This window comes from Polistes canadensis, unplaced genomic scaffold (genome assembly GCF_001313835.1).
Source record: "Polistes canadensis isolate GaletaPanama2010 unplaced genomic scaffold, ASM131383v1 scaffold_36, whole genome shotgun sequence".
NCBI lineage: Eukaryota > Metazoa > Arthropoda > Insecta > Hymenoptera > Vespidae > Polistes > Polistes canadensis.
Genome location: NW_014569583.1, coordinates 431,886 through 449,248, shown reverse-complemented (window position 1 = coordinate 449,248; position 17,363 = coordinate 431,886). Strand labels below are relative to the sequence as shown.

The window sequence follows — 17,363 nt, the reverse complement described above, 5'->3', positions numbered from 1 at the left end:
TATAATATAATATAATATAATATAATATAATATAATATAATATAATATAATATATATTATATATGCGTATATGATCAGCAAAATTGGATGGAGCCAAAGGCATTTATTAGAAAATTTGAGTTTTCGATAGCGTTTATATGCATGTCAATCTTACAATTAGTTTTTTCTCTTGACAAACTTTAGCAAATGGTAGAATTCGAAACGAATTCGTTTTTAAATTAACGGTCTAAAGTCGTAACACGAATGATAGTAACTTCGAATTACAGGTACAAGATCAAAGATCAACCGTTCATTATTGCACCACTTAGAGAAAACTTATTCAAGTGTACACTCTACCTTCAAGTGCCTCTTTCTTAACGCCTTCTTTTACGATTTATCATCCCAATAATTCATTCAGTTTATTATTCTATCAACGAACAAGAAAAACTTGGCGCAGAGCTTTTCGCTGTTTTATCACGTAACTTAAAAATAAATTATTAGTTGATACTTTAATCTCTTATAATTATAATATTATCTAATTCACGTAACAATATATATATATATATATATTTATATTTATATATGTATATATGTATATACTATCAGAAAATGAGAAGTACTTAGAAAGGACAGCTTTAGGCGCGCTTGTCGTTTTAAACAAAAACAAAAAACTTATGCGAGTGTATGCGTCGAAGAGGTATATAAAACATCGCATTTGGACATTAACAACACAAGATCTTTTTGTTTTATCTTTTTTTATCGTGTATGTAGGCTTTCTCGTCATCGTTCGGCCTATGTGTTTCTTAAAAAAAGAAATATTGCATTAACGTATATTTAAATACGTGTACCTTCAAAGCAAAGGTAAAAAAGACGAACAATGCGATCAACTACGATCTTCTCAAGGGTCCACTAGGCGAATTTTTCGGCGAATAGAGGCCTAATTTAAGACCTAACTCTTTCGGTTTCTTCGACGCATTCTTTACCGGAAACGGACTGAATTGAGCCTTTGGACTAGGCGTTGAGTTCAGATTATCCTCACCGTTTTTGCTAGCTCGTCCTAAATTGGCCAAACTCAAAGATGATTTTTTGTAACAACTGGAACCTCTGGTTGGTTGTTCGGTGTATTGCCCGGTGATAGTAATTTTGTCTGGAAAGTCGGGATTAGAAATAGGTCGATTGGTTTCGTCTGCAATGTTTGGTGAAAGTTTTGTGGAGAGATAATTAATGGTCGGTGTAAAGGGTTGATCGAATTGTCGATTAGGAGAAAGAGTTGGCTGGTAATCACGCAAATAGGTTACCACTTTCGATTCGTTTTCTAACATGCCGGATAAAACTCCATCGTATTCGAGATTCTTATCGTGAATATAATTTCTCATAGGTGATGGTTGATCGTATTTGCGACGCAAGAGATTCGAACTTTCACTTGAATAATCGAAATAAGAACTAGCAACAATATCATGTGTTCTCGATTCCTTTCCAGTTGACTTGTTGGGAGTGACAATTTTGTTACTATCATCACCAAAATACAAAATACTTTTCTCTTTATTCATCTGTTTGTTCTCTATCGACAGACCGAATGGTTCGTCGCTGAGTTTTCGTTGAGGTGACTCGTTGTCGTATCTAACGCGAAATTCCAATGATTCCTTCGTTAAAATAGGACTCTTCGAATGAACGTCATAGGGAGAATTAGTACAGATCGTAGTAGATTCGCGATCATAATATTCAAAATTTGAATCAACTGCATTGTCGTAGGGACGTGGGGTATATGGATTATTAGGTACCCTTCTTGGTGATAAATTACTTTTATAATCGAAAGTTTTGTAAGGATCGTAAGAAGTTTTTAACGGGGAGGTATCGAACGATGACATCATTTTTGGTGAATATCCAATTGGAGTGGATACGTCGGAAGTGTAAGGGGATGCATTAGTAACGTAGGCAACCGCAACCGGTGACAAGATTTTTGGAGAAATGTCCAATGGGGTGTCAGGAATCACCTGTGCTGATGATATCTTGTCCAATTTTTCTAGTTCTCTGTAGATGTCTATGTCACTTTTGGGTGAAAGATATCGTACGTAGGTCGACGTTGAGTAAGGTGAAGTCGGTTGAGCGTATTGAGGGAATCTTTCGTTCTGAATCGATGTTTCTTGAAGAGAACCTTGCTCGCTTCTCGTCTCGATAGAATCGTTGGACGATTTATAGGAAAAAACGTTAGTCGAGATGCTAGTCAAGTCGAGGCCTTCGGTATCGCTGATATTCTGACTGGAGGAACCCTTTTCCAATGTAGCCACGCTCAATCGTGGCTCTTCCTCGTAGTTTGCCAAAAGTTTCGACAGTTCCTCGTTAATCTTCCGATCTATCAGAGCTTCCCTCGTGTCAAAATATTTGTGAGATATAATCTCATCCACGTCAAGATCTTCCATACGTTCGGTCTCGTCGATCAACGATAACTTCGAGAGTTCCTCGTTGATTTTCGCATCAAATTCGGACACACTTGTTCCCGTCATATTGTCGAAATCATGAAAATTAATTCGAGCCAACTCCTCGTTTATCTCGTGCTCGTTCAATCCCATCTTCTCTAATATTGGACTGAATATCTTCGAAATTTCCTCATTAATTGGACTGATCGTGATCTCCTTTGATATTTCCTCCAAATCGGGTAGACGTTTTTTTGCTTGACATGCGAGAATCTTTTGAAGAATCGCCGAATTTTCTTGGATTATTTTCAATGCTCTGTCGCTACTTCTTCTACCGTTGTTTCCCTTCTTCCTCGGTTTTACCTTAGTCCAAACACCTAATTTAGATTCCCTACCGTCGTCTTCGTCTTCGTGCTTGTCTACGTCGTTGTTGTCGTTATCGTTACACTTGTTAAGCGAGACCGTCTTTAAAATACTATCGACACCCTCGTCTATATTTATCTTTGGTCGCACAACGTATGATTTTCTAGCATCTACGTTCGTTAAATTATAGGACGTTGGGGTAATATCGGTAACGTCTAATCGATTTCTCGAAAAATTACTTGCCGAATTACTGAAATTGTCTTGACGTCTGGCCTCGAGATTCTTGAAATCCTCCCATATGTAACTGGTCTTCTTACTGAGTATAGCACTATCCGATGGTCCATCACTAAATGCCTTTGCCTCGAGATGCTTCATGTCTTCCAAAATGTCACTCGATCTTTTCTTTGCGATCGACGTTGAGAGTTCGTCCGTAGATGCCGAAGATTTCAAATCTGCGAACCTTCGATCCAGACTGCTGGAACTTCTTTCCATGAATTTCGAGCGATCCTTGTGCCTGCAATTAAGATTCATGAAATGTTTGTTCAATTGTTCACGAGGCAACTGTGATACCGTATCTGTCTCGGACAACCGATCGTCACCATTATTCTCCGCAGAATCTTCCTTGTTCTCGTTTCTATACAAAATCGAATTAGATCCGAATTCGTATAAATTCGTCGAATCGCTTTTCTCCCGATCCCTTTTTTCTCGATCCCTTTCTAAAACATTCAAGGACGTATTTTTCTTCAAAACTGCATTTTCTTCTCTGTTTTCGATCCTCAAAGATACTGAATCCAAATGAATTCGATTGTTACTCGAACATTTGGTCGAATCCTTCGAAACAGATAATCTTTGTTCCGGCGAGGTATCCGCGCTATCCGTGCTACATCTTCGTCTAGAAACACTGTACGGCGACGGGGTCTTTTGATTGGGATGTGCGATCGGATAAAACGGCGAGACGGCCGTGCTCAGATCGATGGACGAGTCAGAAATATTATCTTGACCTCGTTTGCCGTAGTTCCAAGTGTATTTTATAGAATTGGCACTTATAGGCGATCGAAGGTCCGAACTGAAGGACCTCTCGGAAGACTTCATTTTGCTCGGACTGCAGGAGTCACTGGAGCTGCTTATGATGAGTTTTGGACTCGATTCTGATTTGTACTTGAGCGAGTCTGTACTAAATGGCGTCGAAGGACTCGACTTTTCGTAAGACGATTTCTTTTCTTCCAATCTTGGACTCTCTCTTGCTACGTCGGATTCGGTTGTAGATAGAAGGACGAGGGTTTTCGTATCCGAGCTTATCGAGGAACATATCGACTTGTCCGCGGAGAACTCTCGAGAGACCGATTTAACTGGTGTCCTTGGACTGATGGTCAAACTCGAGCCCTTTGAATCCGGACCCATTGTTTCGCCCGAGCTGAATGACTTTGAACTTTCCGGCGTTCTAGGACTCTTCTTCGTTTCTATATAAGATTTACTGCTTTGTATGCTTTTCAATTTTCCGTCTAACGGGTGATCCGTATTTTTACTAACATCTAACGTCGCAACTTGGGTGTCATCGGTAATACCGTAAGAGACTCGATTCAACGTATTTATTTTATGATCTACGGTTATCGGTGAAATTGGAAGATGGCCAACCACATAAGTTTTCGACGTGTAAAAACTTTGCTTAGAGAGCGTCGAATTAGTCGATGAAAAATCCAATGTAATATCTTTTCTCTGAGAACTCTGGGAAAAAACGTTCGTGTAAGTCTTTAACGAGCTTTCGAAACTTTTGTCCGTTGAGTCCGGTGATTTAACTGGCGATTTGATTGGAGATTTGCTCGGCGATTTGATTGGCGATTTGATCGGCGATTTAATCAGCGATTTGTAAGAATTCAACAACGTTTCACAATGAAATGGTTTATCCTTTGTTTCTAGGGTATCCATACTTTTTTTTAAAGAGTCTAACGATACCTCAAGGCTTTTGTCATTAGTGTCCAATGATTTCAAAGATTTGTAAGAGTCCAAAGAAAACGTTTCAAAACGTTTTTCGTCTTTCGTATCTGGTGATTTTAAAGATTTATAAGAATCCAAAGATGTTCCGAATCGTTTGATGCTAGTATCCGATGACTTTAAAGATTCGTAAGAATGAAGAGACGCTTCGACGCGTTCATCATTTCTATCCGATAAATTTGACGATTTGTAAATATCCAAAGATGTCTCGAAGGGTTTATCATTAATATCAGACGATTTCAAAGATTTATAAGAATCCAAAGAAACTTGAAAATCTGTTTCATTCGTGTCAATTGACAAAACACTTCTAGATTTATAAGAATCCAACGAGACTTCAAAATCAAGCTTAACCTTTGTATCCGATAATTTCAAATCGATTGATTTATAACTATCCGTAGATCTTTCAAATTTTTTATCAACCTCGATCGGTGACCCTTCAGTCTTAGAAGAATCCAAAGATAACTGATCAAGTTTGTCTTTCTTATCCGAATATTCGTTTTGTTTATCGTAATTCTTAATTATAGAGACGGTATCGTATTTGGAAATGATGTCCGAATCTATAATAGATTCCTTGGAAATGAAATCATGAACATCGTCGGACGATAAGCCAGGAACGTTCTTGCTACTATCACCGTAATTATCGAGCTCAATTGCTTTCGTCATCGATCGAAGATCGCTCATTAATTCCGCGTTAACGTCGTCCTTTTTGTTCTCGATAGTTTCGTTGTTTTTCTCATCCGGGATATAGATCATCGTCGTCTTTGGCTCGTCGTAATTTAATTTGAAATAATCATGATTGTCGTATAAACTTAAACATTTTTTTTCATCGTCGTGACCGTTTTGACACTTAGAAGATTTAAATTGATCGACTTCTTGCAACGTTTTAGTCGTTACAACATCATCTTGCTTGCTTTCAATTTTGAAAAGCGTTTGAGGAACCATCGTATTATTGTCATCTTCAGCCGATAATCTTCTTATTTGATCGGTGATTTTAGCTATCGATGTTTCCGCTAAATCGGGACTATTTCCCTCGATGACGTCACGGGAGCTAGTCGTTACGTCAGGGGGCAAACGAACGGGTGAATTCCCCGAGGTCGAAGACCCCTCGACTCTCCCGCCCTTCTTCTTCTTCTTCTTCTCCTCCTCCTTCTCCTCCTCCTCCTCCCCCGCCATGACGTAATAATTGTCCGATGCTGCTGACGTTAGTTCTTCGCTGTCTACGTCACTGAAACGATCAGGTTCGTCGCATAATTCAGTCGACGTGCTATCGCTGTCACTGTCGACGGTCCCGCCGCTTTTTGGTGACGTTTGCTCATCCGTCGTCGTCGTCATCGTCGTCATCGTCTCTTCCGGCGATTGTATCGACTTCTCCTTGCATTCTGTAGCCTCTATGATGAATCAAAAAGACCGTCGATAAGGCAGCTATCCAACGATAAGAGTTCATGATCATTTGATGATAAAATATTGTGCAAGAAATATTATCGTTAAGAAATCAAAGTGATCGTATAATAATAAATACAAAGCTGATGTGTGTACTTATGTACGCATGTAAGAAGTTATACTTATTTAGCGTTACCAAAACGAATATAACTTCAATAATCTCAAAAATAACTTCAATTTGCCCGCGCCTCGCGTTAATATCGACAACTTCGTGGTGTCGATTTTTCGGTCGCATCTAACTTCACTTTCCAAAACGCGCCAAAAGAAGTATAGCTTCAAAAACGCGTGGCAAGAAAAAATTGAAATGAAATCAATCTCGAGTTCACGGAGCCTATATAGAGCTTCGTTCTCGAGTCGATGGGTGAAAGATTTGGTATGGGGTTGGTGGAAGCAGGGGCAAATGAAAAACAACAAATTGCCATGCGATAACTCCTACGACGACGATCGGTAAAATAGAATTCTACTTTCGCGCGATTATGTTGTTTTTGTTTGTCGCGTTTCTTATGTGTACAAAAAAAAAAAAAGACAAACAAAATGAATAAAAATTTGAAAATCGAATTAATAAGATAGATAGAAATGATTACTCATACCGGCAGGTGTCTCGGTAAATTTATGTTTCTGCCTCTTCGTGTCTTTCCAATGCAAAGTGACAACTTGCTGTCTCTCCTTTTTACTTTGAGCTCGTGGACTGTGAAGAACTACGGGTCTCGTCTTGGAAGGGGTCGTACCAGAGGACAAACCGAGTGATCGATTTTTTCCACTCACTAGGGCATTCTTACCGACTAACAGGTGATTCATGGCCTGAGAAGTGGGAGGAGGAACCATCGACTGTCTCGCACACGCGGCTATATCAAAGAAAAACGACGACATTCAATTTATTCGATTCAATTATAAAGTTTCTAAAACATCGCAGTAAGCATTAATTAGAAAATTAAAATAAACTCGTATTTTTGTTTTTTTTTTGTGTTTTTTTCGAATACCATTAAATCCATCTTTTCAACGCGAATTATTCGCGATATCTTTATTCGAATTTTCATAACGTCGCGTTAAATCCCAAATTTATATATTTAAATTTATTAAAGTTTATTTCTTTTTTTTTTTGTCGCGAGTTTCACGATCTAATCTATTGTATATACGTAATGCCGTATACAAGCTTGAATTTCGTATTCCATTACCAGTTAAATATTAATCGATCCGATTGGCCCCAATTTTCTATGGAGTTTCGTTTGTTTTTGATAATTGATAATTACCGGAGAGTATAATATGAGCTTGCCGTTGTCGTTCTCGAAGCTTAGCATACTGTTGTTTCAACGTACTGATGTCCAAAGCGAGACGTTCTCGATCGCTGCCAGGAGCCATTGCTTGTATCGCTCCCATCGTCGAGGAAATGTGTTCTGCCAAAATAATATTTTCATGTTAAATTATTTTATCAAGAACGTTTAACAAGGGACAACAACCTTATTTTTGGAAAGAATTAATTAATCTTTCCACAATGAGACGAACATCGATAGAACACAGGCTAAAATAATATTTGTTATAATTATTAATTGTTTAATTACCACTCAAAAGTTCACCTTTCTTCAATTTTTGAGCCATACTAAACATAGCAGCAGCCACGGCTAATCTTTCGTCTTCCTCGGTATCGCTATCTTCATCGTCGCTTAATTTTCTAGCCCACGGTGTAATATTATACCTATGTTTTTCTCTGAGCCCAGTCACACCATGCAATGGTCCCAAACTGACAATGTTCTACAAAATAATCGTCATATATTTCGTGACACATATTAATTAAAAATAAAATAAAAAGAGTTAAATTAAAATTAAAAAAAAAAAAAAAGAAATAACTTAAACTTATATTCAATCTAAAATACATGAGAGAGAGAGAGAGAAAAAAAAAATTTCTTTAAGTATAAATGACGCGCCATATCATTTTCTCGCAACTGACCTTTATAAGATTATTCGTATCCGTAAATTCCAACATTTCTCGTGTGAGAACTCCCATGATACTGTAAAACTCGTCTGCCGACGTCACGGTCATAATTCGGCTGAAAAAAGATTTGATATGAAAGAAGCATGATTAACGATCAGATATCAAATCTCTCTCAAGATGAAAATCGGATTACACGTACTCGGAAAGACTTTCCCAAATGGCCAAAGCCGTCCTTAGAAGGACTTGGTCACCCTCGAGAAATATGAGATCCCAGACACGGAGTACCGCATCTTGTGGTAAACAATGACAAAAAAGTGTGAGGAACCATTGCATTGTGAATACATTCGTAAGAGGTGGCTCGTAGCTGCTACCTGTAAAAAACATATCTAAGTCTAAATATTAAAACGTTCGATCTTATAAAAAATGGGAAAATAAATCTAATCGAATTTGGTAATTAATTACCAACCTGTTGCTTTGTCTTTCGCGTCGCTTTGCAAAACTTCAAGATGCTTGGATAATTTAGGCATTCTCGAACGAAGAAGATCGCGAAAAACAGCCATGTCGACGGAAAGCCCGCGAAGATTGTCGGCGAAGTAACCTTCCGGTAGAACACCTTCTATTAGATAGATCATCACCTTCACAGCCGATGATTCCACACGATCCATGACTTGTAAAACAAGAGCCGCCAATACGTTCAATCCTTGACAATAACCGACCGACTTGTTCCATCGTGCGAACCCGAGCAAAACTCGACGTAGCACAGCTTGATTGTCACGTCCAGCTGCCCCGCAAAACAAACTGCATCCTGTCCTATGAAGATCCTGAATAAAGATAATGATTACAATTATTTCGTACATATTATCTCGATCGAAAATCTAACTGATATCCGATCTCGTATCTTTTTTTCTATCTTCTTCGTGATAATAAAAATTCATACATTTCATTCTCTTTTTGATATTTTAGATGATATTCGAAATATAAAACGAAAAAAAAAGACCGAAGATAATGAAAAAGGTACTTTTCGGCGGATTACCTTTACAATTTGTATACCAAGCTCCTCGTCGTCAGGATTACTCCACTCATTAAAGCAGACTTTTTCAGCCTGCTTCCAATCTACACCTCTTTGCTCCAGATGACGTTCCGCTAGTGTTAGCCAAAGCTGTAAAAGATTCGTCGAAAAAAAGTATACTCGTACAGTATACATCTTTTTATTTGTTTTTATCCAAATGAAAAATTCTAAAGTGTGTGTGTGCGTGTGTGTGTATTTTTCCTAGTGTAGTACAATATTAAACATCCCACCAATCGTGCTTACTCTTTTTCGAAATTCCGCTGGTATGCCTCCTGGCAAACGTGCTACCATTTTCATCGCGTCCAGCCATTGTTGAAATCCACTTTCCCCAGGCTGAGGAGTTAAGCTAAATCTCATCTTCGTATCTTCGACTGAAATCGAAATAATGCAAATATGATAGGTTGATAATGAAGGAATCTCGAGAACTTTTTATCTTTCCTCTTCCCTCGCTTCTTGTTTGTTCTTTCACGCACGTACGTTTAATCGTAGCTATTGGAGCACGTGGGGATACCTACGTCATCCCCATTTATTCCTACCGAGAAAATCAAAGTTCATGAGAATACTAAGAAATCATATTTCCTTGGTAATCACATCCAAGCAACTAACCCAGTACTTTGATTTTATCACAGGAACATAATCACGTCCCGTTTAATGTAATTATATACTCTACTTCCAATCAATTTTATCGGCGTTTGATGGAACTGAGAGTAAATTTTAAAAACATCATTGTTTCTAAAACTCTCTCTCCGTACAATTAATTTCATAATAAAATATTTGATTGTTATTAAGAGAAATAAATAAAACGAGAGAAACATCATCAACGTGAAATAATTATATTCGATTTCGTTTAAAATGTATCGCGTTCGCACGCACGTTAGAATCCACGCGTAGACTAATTAGCTTAGATAAGTCGTTATCTTTTTACCCCATATAACACTATCGTAGATAAAACTATAGTTAAAAATCACTGACAGATAGAAAACTCGTTTAAGATTATTTTATTCCCGACCAAGTTTCATTTACCAATACTTTATTATTTCGTTTATAATTTTCAGTCCTTCAACGATGTATATTCATAACCAGGTTTAAAAATAAAAACTGGTGGAAAGTAAACGATCCCAGATTTTTATAATCATTTCTTTCAACGTGAAATAATATCACTATTCATGCATCGAATAAATGAGAATTCGTCGTCGTGAAACGGAGTGAAAAGAGAATAAAAAAGGTATAATAACAACATATAAACGAACGAATGAATGAACGAACGAACGAACGAATTAACGAATATTATTTCACCTTCCAGCTCTTGATATCTCGAAGCAGAGCTTCCTGCGTACGCGGCTCCCGACGCGAGGTTTTTGAGTGAGTTGAAAAAACCGCTCATTCTCCAATTAGAATCGCCTCTCTTTCTTCTTCATTTTCTCATCTTTTCACCTGCCCTGCCTCTTATTATATTGCGTGTACACGCCCTTCAACCGTTTTCGTGTCTCATGATTCCTCGTCCTTCGATTCATCGCCGTGGAATCATCGCTAGACTCGGCACATTTCGAAACTTTTCCCATAAGAGTTCCGCTTTCTCTAAGGCTCTGAAAAGTTCACACATACACATGTATAGGTACTTAAATGCTTTATCGAAATCCTCGGGAATAGTTGGTGGACGATATTAAAAATGAATATAACGATTAATTCGCCTAATTTGTTATTTCGATGATTCGTTGTTCTCTGATTTTTTTTTTGTTCTCTTTTTGAAACGTCTAACGTTAAAACAATTGTTACACGGATTTTGTTTTCGCAATAAATTTCCATCGCATAACATTTTTCACCGAGTACATAAATCGTCTTACATAATTTCATCTCTGCGTGAAAGACCATGCGTCAAGGGCACCACGTGGCTTTTTATTGCAAGCTTGAAAAGACACACCGACTAGACGCGTCGAAGAAGAAAGCGAAAGGTAGATGCATTAGGTCGGACGAATCTAAAGAAACAATGAAAAGAAAGGAAGAAAAAAAGACTGGGGAACCCTGAATTCACCTCTGCGCTAGACAACATTTTCTTAAAGCGTGTATACGCGACTGCACCACCTGTTACAAACTATGTCATCTACATCTACATATATATATATATATACGTGCGTGAGATAAATAGAAATAGCAATAAATAGAAATTATTTGAATAACATTTAAATTGCGTTGTCGTGTTTAACGAAAATAAAATGAAAAAGCGTTTCTGTTCGATAAGATCTTTTTTATTTAAAAATCAACGTACTCCCGTTAAAATATCGATGACAACAAAAAATCTCAACACTCTGAGTTAAAGCGTTAAAACAATTTTTTAAAATGATTTGATTCAACGAGGTAACTCCACTCAACGTCGAATTGAACGAACGAGGTCGCGAGTCTTTAATTTTTCTCTAAAAACACAGTTATTCATTTATCCGTTCATGAAAAGAAAAAAAGGGCAATCGTTTGGTTGTCAATATGTCTAGGAGTGACCTAATTTCGTCGAGAAGAGAAAATGAAACTCACCCGTATCTCATACATAATCCCATCGAACGAATTTCGCCGCACTGTAACCTACACTGACGCATTTACGTACGTATGTGTATGTGTTATACACCAATACGATACTGTAAACCCGTCAACGAAGACGATCCTAAAACTTATTATAAATGAACTAAACTGTTTACCCCGTTATCGAAAAAACTCAACGAATTAATTAAAAACGAGGATATTAGTGTGCGAAAAAATAAAGAAATAATAGAATAAAATAAAAAGATTGACGGATTTTTTAGTAGAAGGTTTCTCGAAAGAATCGATGCGACAACGAACACCTTAGTCCAATCTTTCTTTCTTTTCTTTTCTTCTATATTTTTGTTCATTCAACTCTAACACATTCGCGAGAAAAAGCTGCAAAGCAATATATATACACGTTATCTCTGAACTATTATCAACTTTGATCATCATACCATCCTTCCCCCACTCTCTTTATCTCTTTCTCTCTTTCAATCGAAGAAAAAAAGGGATTGGCCAAGATCTCAAATTTCGTAGTCGTAGTAGACAACGTCGAAAATCATTATCATCATCATCATCATCATCATCATCATCATTATCATCATTCTGCTCTCTGGTTAACGTCAAATCAGAGTCCGTATGTGAAGCTTAGTCTTTTGACTCATCTCCGTTTAATCTTAACTTCTTCTTCTTCTTCGTCACAATTAACGATAACAAAATATAACAATGTTCGATCCGACGTGGTGGTTATTTTTTTTTTTATATATACTCGATAACGATTACTATACAAATCTCGTATAAATGATTTTCCCGATATATTCGTTAAAAGGAAAGAACAGCAACGAGTCAAGGTGTCGTTAGAATAAAATGTAAATATAAGATACAATTAACGACAGTCGTACACGACTGGAGTCAGCTGAACGACTAAAGGTGGAAGCCGTCGTGGTGCGCTGTGTGTGCGCGCGCGCGCGCGCACAACCATCGATGATGGGCTAGGATGCCGGCAGCGGCGCTGTGGCGTCGGTGGTGGTGTCGTTGCTGACGAAGGTTAGGGTGGAATTGGGGGGTTTGCTGCGATTGCTTGGGGGGTGGTGGTGGTGGGATACGCAATAGGCAACTTGACGTTCTTCATGCAAAAAGTCCTATAGTTGAGCTCGTTCCTCCTCGTAGTTAGAACTGCGAATATAGGCGTATGTTGTTTATTTCGTAAGAGGAACTCGAAATCCAACTGGGACCTCGATGGTGGCCCTAACTTCGTTTTTAACCCCATTTTCGTTTCGTTTCGTTTCGTTTCGTTTCTCTATATTTGTCCGCGCATGCGTTCCTCCATTAAAGACGATTCTCCATCGAAAAATACCGTTGCCATCGAGACAAATGCGTCCAAGGGAGAGATTAGAGTCTCCACGGTACTTGGACACTTTCTTCGATTTTTATTTGACGAATAACCACCACCACCACCACCACCACAACCACCCCTCTAACGATCCTTTCTATCCGTTCAATCTTTCCTATTTTATTCTATTTTTTCTTTTTTTTTTGTTATTCTAAAAATATCATAGATAACGCGTAAAGAGATCTCACTATCGAAGTTGTTTCTCGTTTTGTTTTTGTAAGGGCACGGATAATTTTAATCTTCCTGGACGATCTTATCGTATATCACTCACGGATCGACGAACTTATCGATTGCGCTCTCTTTATGGGTCATTCCGAGTCGTGTCATATTGCAAAAGTAGTGGTATGTATGTTATACAGAAAGAGACATATTTGGCATTCTCATTAATTTTTCTTCACTCATACTTGTTTTTTTTTTTTATTTGTGTGTGTGTATTTTAATAAAAATAAATCTTTCGATAATAAAGTTTGAATGTGATAAAATTGCGAAGCGAATTTACGATAAAAAAAGAAAAGGGTAGGATACTTTTCTGAAAATAATTTCATCCCATTTTCTAATCGCTATTTATTTATTCTAATTTACGCTCACGTTCTATTTGGCAAATTATTAACTTTTGCCGAAGAATGTCATCGGAAGTTCTGCATTATTCGTTCATAAAGGAAACATCGTTAAAAGTAACTTTAGGTGGCGGCACACTACGTAAGAACTTTGGTCGTGCGCAGTATACTTCGAGCATGCGTGTTTAACAATGTAAAAGCGGCAAAGTCTAATTATTGATCACCGCACCGTTGCCGTATGAAAGCGACTTTGTCTTTCCTACTATCTCTCAAATGAGAGAACTCGTCATTATTATTCAGTCTTCTTGTAATATCGAAAATCAATCGTAATTTGCAATCGAATCGGATTACTAAACAATAGATTTGTTTTAATTCATCTTTTAGATAAAGGAAGGTGATATTTTTAAATCTAACAAAGAGAAATTCTTAACAAGTTCGCGTACGTGCGATTACTCTCGAACGATCGATTAATCGAATTTCATTAATACGTTATTTATTCTGAATATATATGAATAATATATATGAATATGAGTATGTGTTTGTAGACGTATAGTTAGCGAATCATTTGTGAATGCACTATTTCAAATCAAATAATTTTGTTTCAATTAATAAAATTAGAACGTGTTGGTATTTACATTCTACCACGACAAAATTGTCGAAAAGAAAAGAACCATCGTTTACCCGTCAATTAATAATCAATCGTATATAATATATAAAATATTAAATTGATTGAAATATCTGTGTTGAAAAGGAAAAATGTAAATAAATATAGCGTTTCGTATCGTTTTCTTTTACGCGGCGCCATTTATAATTTATTTCTATGATAGATCAGTGTTTAAGTTTTATCGAATGAAATGAGAATGCGCATAAGCGCCGACTCCGAGAATTACTTTTTCGTACATGCGCGATACAGTCCTTTCAAATATTAATTAAATTACACGAAATTATATTGTTTATTTTTTCGTTCAATTTAAATATAAATACTTTATCGAAGTTTCGTTGAAGTTTCATAGCACGTTATTGAAATTCAATTTTACTTACACATTAATTAAATGAAACAATCTTTTATTCCGTACTATTTAACATCACATGGATTTAATATTAAATATTATATGACGTTTATTATAGTTCATTCCAATAACGTTATTACGTTCGTAATATAGTTTCGTTAAAAGACACATCGTTATCATTTCCTATATTATGTTAACTAAACAAATAGTTTGACGGTTACACAATCAACGAGTAATTTTGTTCCGACTAAAGTTAAACTTATCGCGCGTAAAAGATAATTTATATTGTCCAAGGCAATAAACGAGAGAAGAGGGTTTCGAGTAATTTGCGATATGAGAAAACAACAACAAAAAATTAAATAAAACACGAATAAAAAAAGTAAAAAAATTAAAAAAAAAAAAAAACAAAAGAAATAAATAGACACAATTAAGATTGTTAAATAATTATTTCTTATGAGCCTTGTGTGTGTACTTACTTCTTTTCGCGCTATGCGCTTGCAAATTAGCTGTTATGATGTCGCACTGTTTATCACGTTTGACAATTAAATAATCCTTCCTTCGTAATTGACGAACTAACAATCCACCGGTATGACTAATATGCTCGTGCAAAATTTTTATCAATACTTGCAGCTCCGTTTTACCTGAAAATATAACTAACATATAATTTTTTGTTTTTGCTTTTTAAGTATACAACAAATCAATATTCGTCCGTATTAAGAATCGTAAACTTTTTTCGTAGAAATGAAATTAGTGTATGATCCGTTAAACTCGATTTATCCCGATCGTTTAGATTACATTATGGTTTATATATTATGCAAACCGACATAAATGTAAATTTAAAACAAGATAAATAAAATGTATGTGTAAAAGATAAAAGAAAACAAGTGTTCTCCCGGTAAAAAAAACAGGACAGCACTTAAAAGTCGAGGAACGTTCTTGTCTCGAAGTCAACGAGGTCGCTCGTCTGTCTGGCTTCTACAGCCTCTTGTCTCGTCAGCTTCCCGGACCCTGAAGAGTCTTTGCTAATTTCAGGTGTCTTCGATTTATCTCTCTCTCTATCTCTCTCTTTTCTTTTTTTGCGAATTTATCACAAATTTGATGGTTTTCTCATGTTTCCACACCGAGAGAATGAAAGAAAAACAAATCTTATAAATTTTCGAACGAAAAGTTCGAAATCTTTTTTCTAACTTTTACCACGACCCTGAGTTATTTCTTTCTCTCCTATTTTTTTTTCATTATTTTTTTCCTTTTCTATCTCGTTAAGCGACGTTCGAGGAGAGAAAATAGGGGGAGGGGGGACAAAAAAAAAAGAATTTCGAACAATGACGTTCTACGTTCTTTACGAATGAAAAGACATTTATCATCATAGGCTTTTCCCTCGGAGGATCAATATCGTTTGTGTGTGCTTCTACATTGAATAGTCTTACTTTTCAATAGGAGACGAGTCTTTTGTAAATATTGGTGCTGCGGATGTTGTCTCAAGGACGAAGAAGCTGTGGAATCGCTTTCGGAACGACTACCGGATGGGAAACCATAAATGTCCAGTAATAGTTGATCCACGAGCGAACAAACCCGCACTTCCTGCTTGTTATCTTGTATCGCCAATGGTGCTGGATATTTCTACAACAACGGGGTAGAAATATGTCCTTGGATTTATCGTTCAAAATTATTACAGAAATATATATATATGAATCATGAGATAATACCTTTGGACTTCTAAAGAAACTATCTTTCTTCGTGTTGACCATTTCTAATTGTTGTTGAGTAATAGTCGTTGAATTACTATCCATAGATTTGCTCCTACGTATTTGTTTTTTATTTGACGATGTTGCAAGCAAACTTTCGCTGGCCCTTCTAATCGGCAATTTTTTATTCAATTCCATAAAATCCGGACCTTCCAATCTCTGTTCGATCAGATTACGTTTTTTCGCTTTGTAAACCGAATAATAGGGATAACCGATCGACGAATAATCGAAATGTCTTGTTCGATGTGTGACAAATACATCACCGAAAACTTTTTCGTTTTCCACGGCGACGCATTTCACTCGATAACTTATCTCGGAATGATTCTTCAAAGGCATCACTTTGCAATTCATGTTGAATAATTGTTTGAGTAATTATTGTTAATACCTTTTGTATTGTAATTGCAACACGAATAGTTTTTATTATTCACTTGAATTATATTAGAAGAAGAAAAAATAAAAAAAGAAAAAAAGAAATGTGCTTATCAAAATTCAATACATTTCGTTACAACGCGTACATACATAACCCCCTTGTCGGAATTTTTCATTATACTCTGTCATTCCATACATGGCTCTTGAATATGTTCCCTTGAATTTTAACCCGAAGTAATTAGATACATCTAATTGTAAGTCGAAGAACGAGTCAGCAATTTTAACGAACTAATCTAACGGACAATCTCTTCTTTTGACAAGCTGTTTGAGCTGCGTAAAAAAAATCAACGATCTCGCTCGTATACAAACGTGGCGTCGAAGAAACAAACGACGATATGCCGTGATACAAGATGTGAGAACCGATCTCCTCCTCCTCTTTCTCCTCCTCCTCTTCCTCCACCTCGTCAGGGCCAAAGGCAAACTTCGTTTGCAATTAAATTTATCCAACGGGGAAATATTTATCGTTCGGTCTCATTTCTGTTACGTACGGACAGGCAACTTTTTATTTTTATGTCGTAAATAAATCAAAAG

General features: G+C 36.7%; 1 protein-coding gene across 7 annotated transcripts; it reads right to left on the bottom strand.

Annotated features, from left to right (window-relative positions):
• Positions 1-9: 9 nt before the first annotated feature.
• LOC106784489 lies at positions 10-16,769 on the bottom strand. Of its 7 annotated transcripts, XM_014744097.1 has the most exons (12): positions 16,365-16,769; positions 16,086-16,278; positions 15,135-15,299; positions 9,431-9,558; positions 9,152-9,277; positions 8,585-8,939; positions 8,318-8,489; positions 8,134-8,233; positions 7,763-7,937; positions 7,439-7,582; positions 6,779-7,033; positions 10-6,136 (listed from the first exon to the last, which is right to left on the bottom strand). In XM_014744097.1, the coding sequence occupies exons 1-12, from the start codon at positions 16,752-16,754 to the stop codon at positions 867-869; spliced, it is 7,473 nt and encodes a 2,490-aa protein (XP_014599583.1). In that variant the 5' UTR covers positions 16,755-16,769; the 3' UTR covers positions 10-866. The 7 variants fall into 7 exon arrangements, with proteins under 7 accessions (XP_014599583.1, XP_014599577.1, XP_014599581.1 ...); XM_014744091.1 differs by lacking the exons at positions 15,135-15,299; positions 16,086-16,278; positions 16,365-16,769 and adding exons at positions 10,484-10,773; positions 12,154-12,611 and having other exon boundaries at positions 13-6,136; positions 7,748-7,937; positions 8,318-8,504; XM_014744095.1 differs by lacking the exons at positions 15,135-15,299; positions 16,086-16,278; positions 16,365-16,769 and adding exons at positions 10,484-10,773; positions 12,154-12,611 and having other exon boundaries at positions 13-6,136; positions 8,318-8,504.
• Positions 16,770-17,363: the final 594 nt, after the last annotated feature.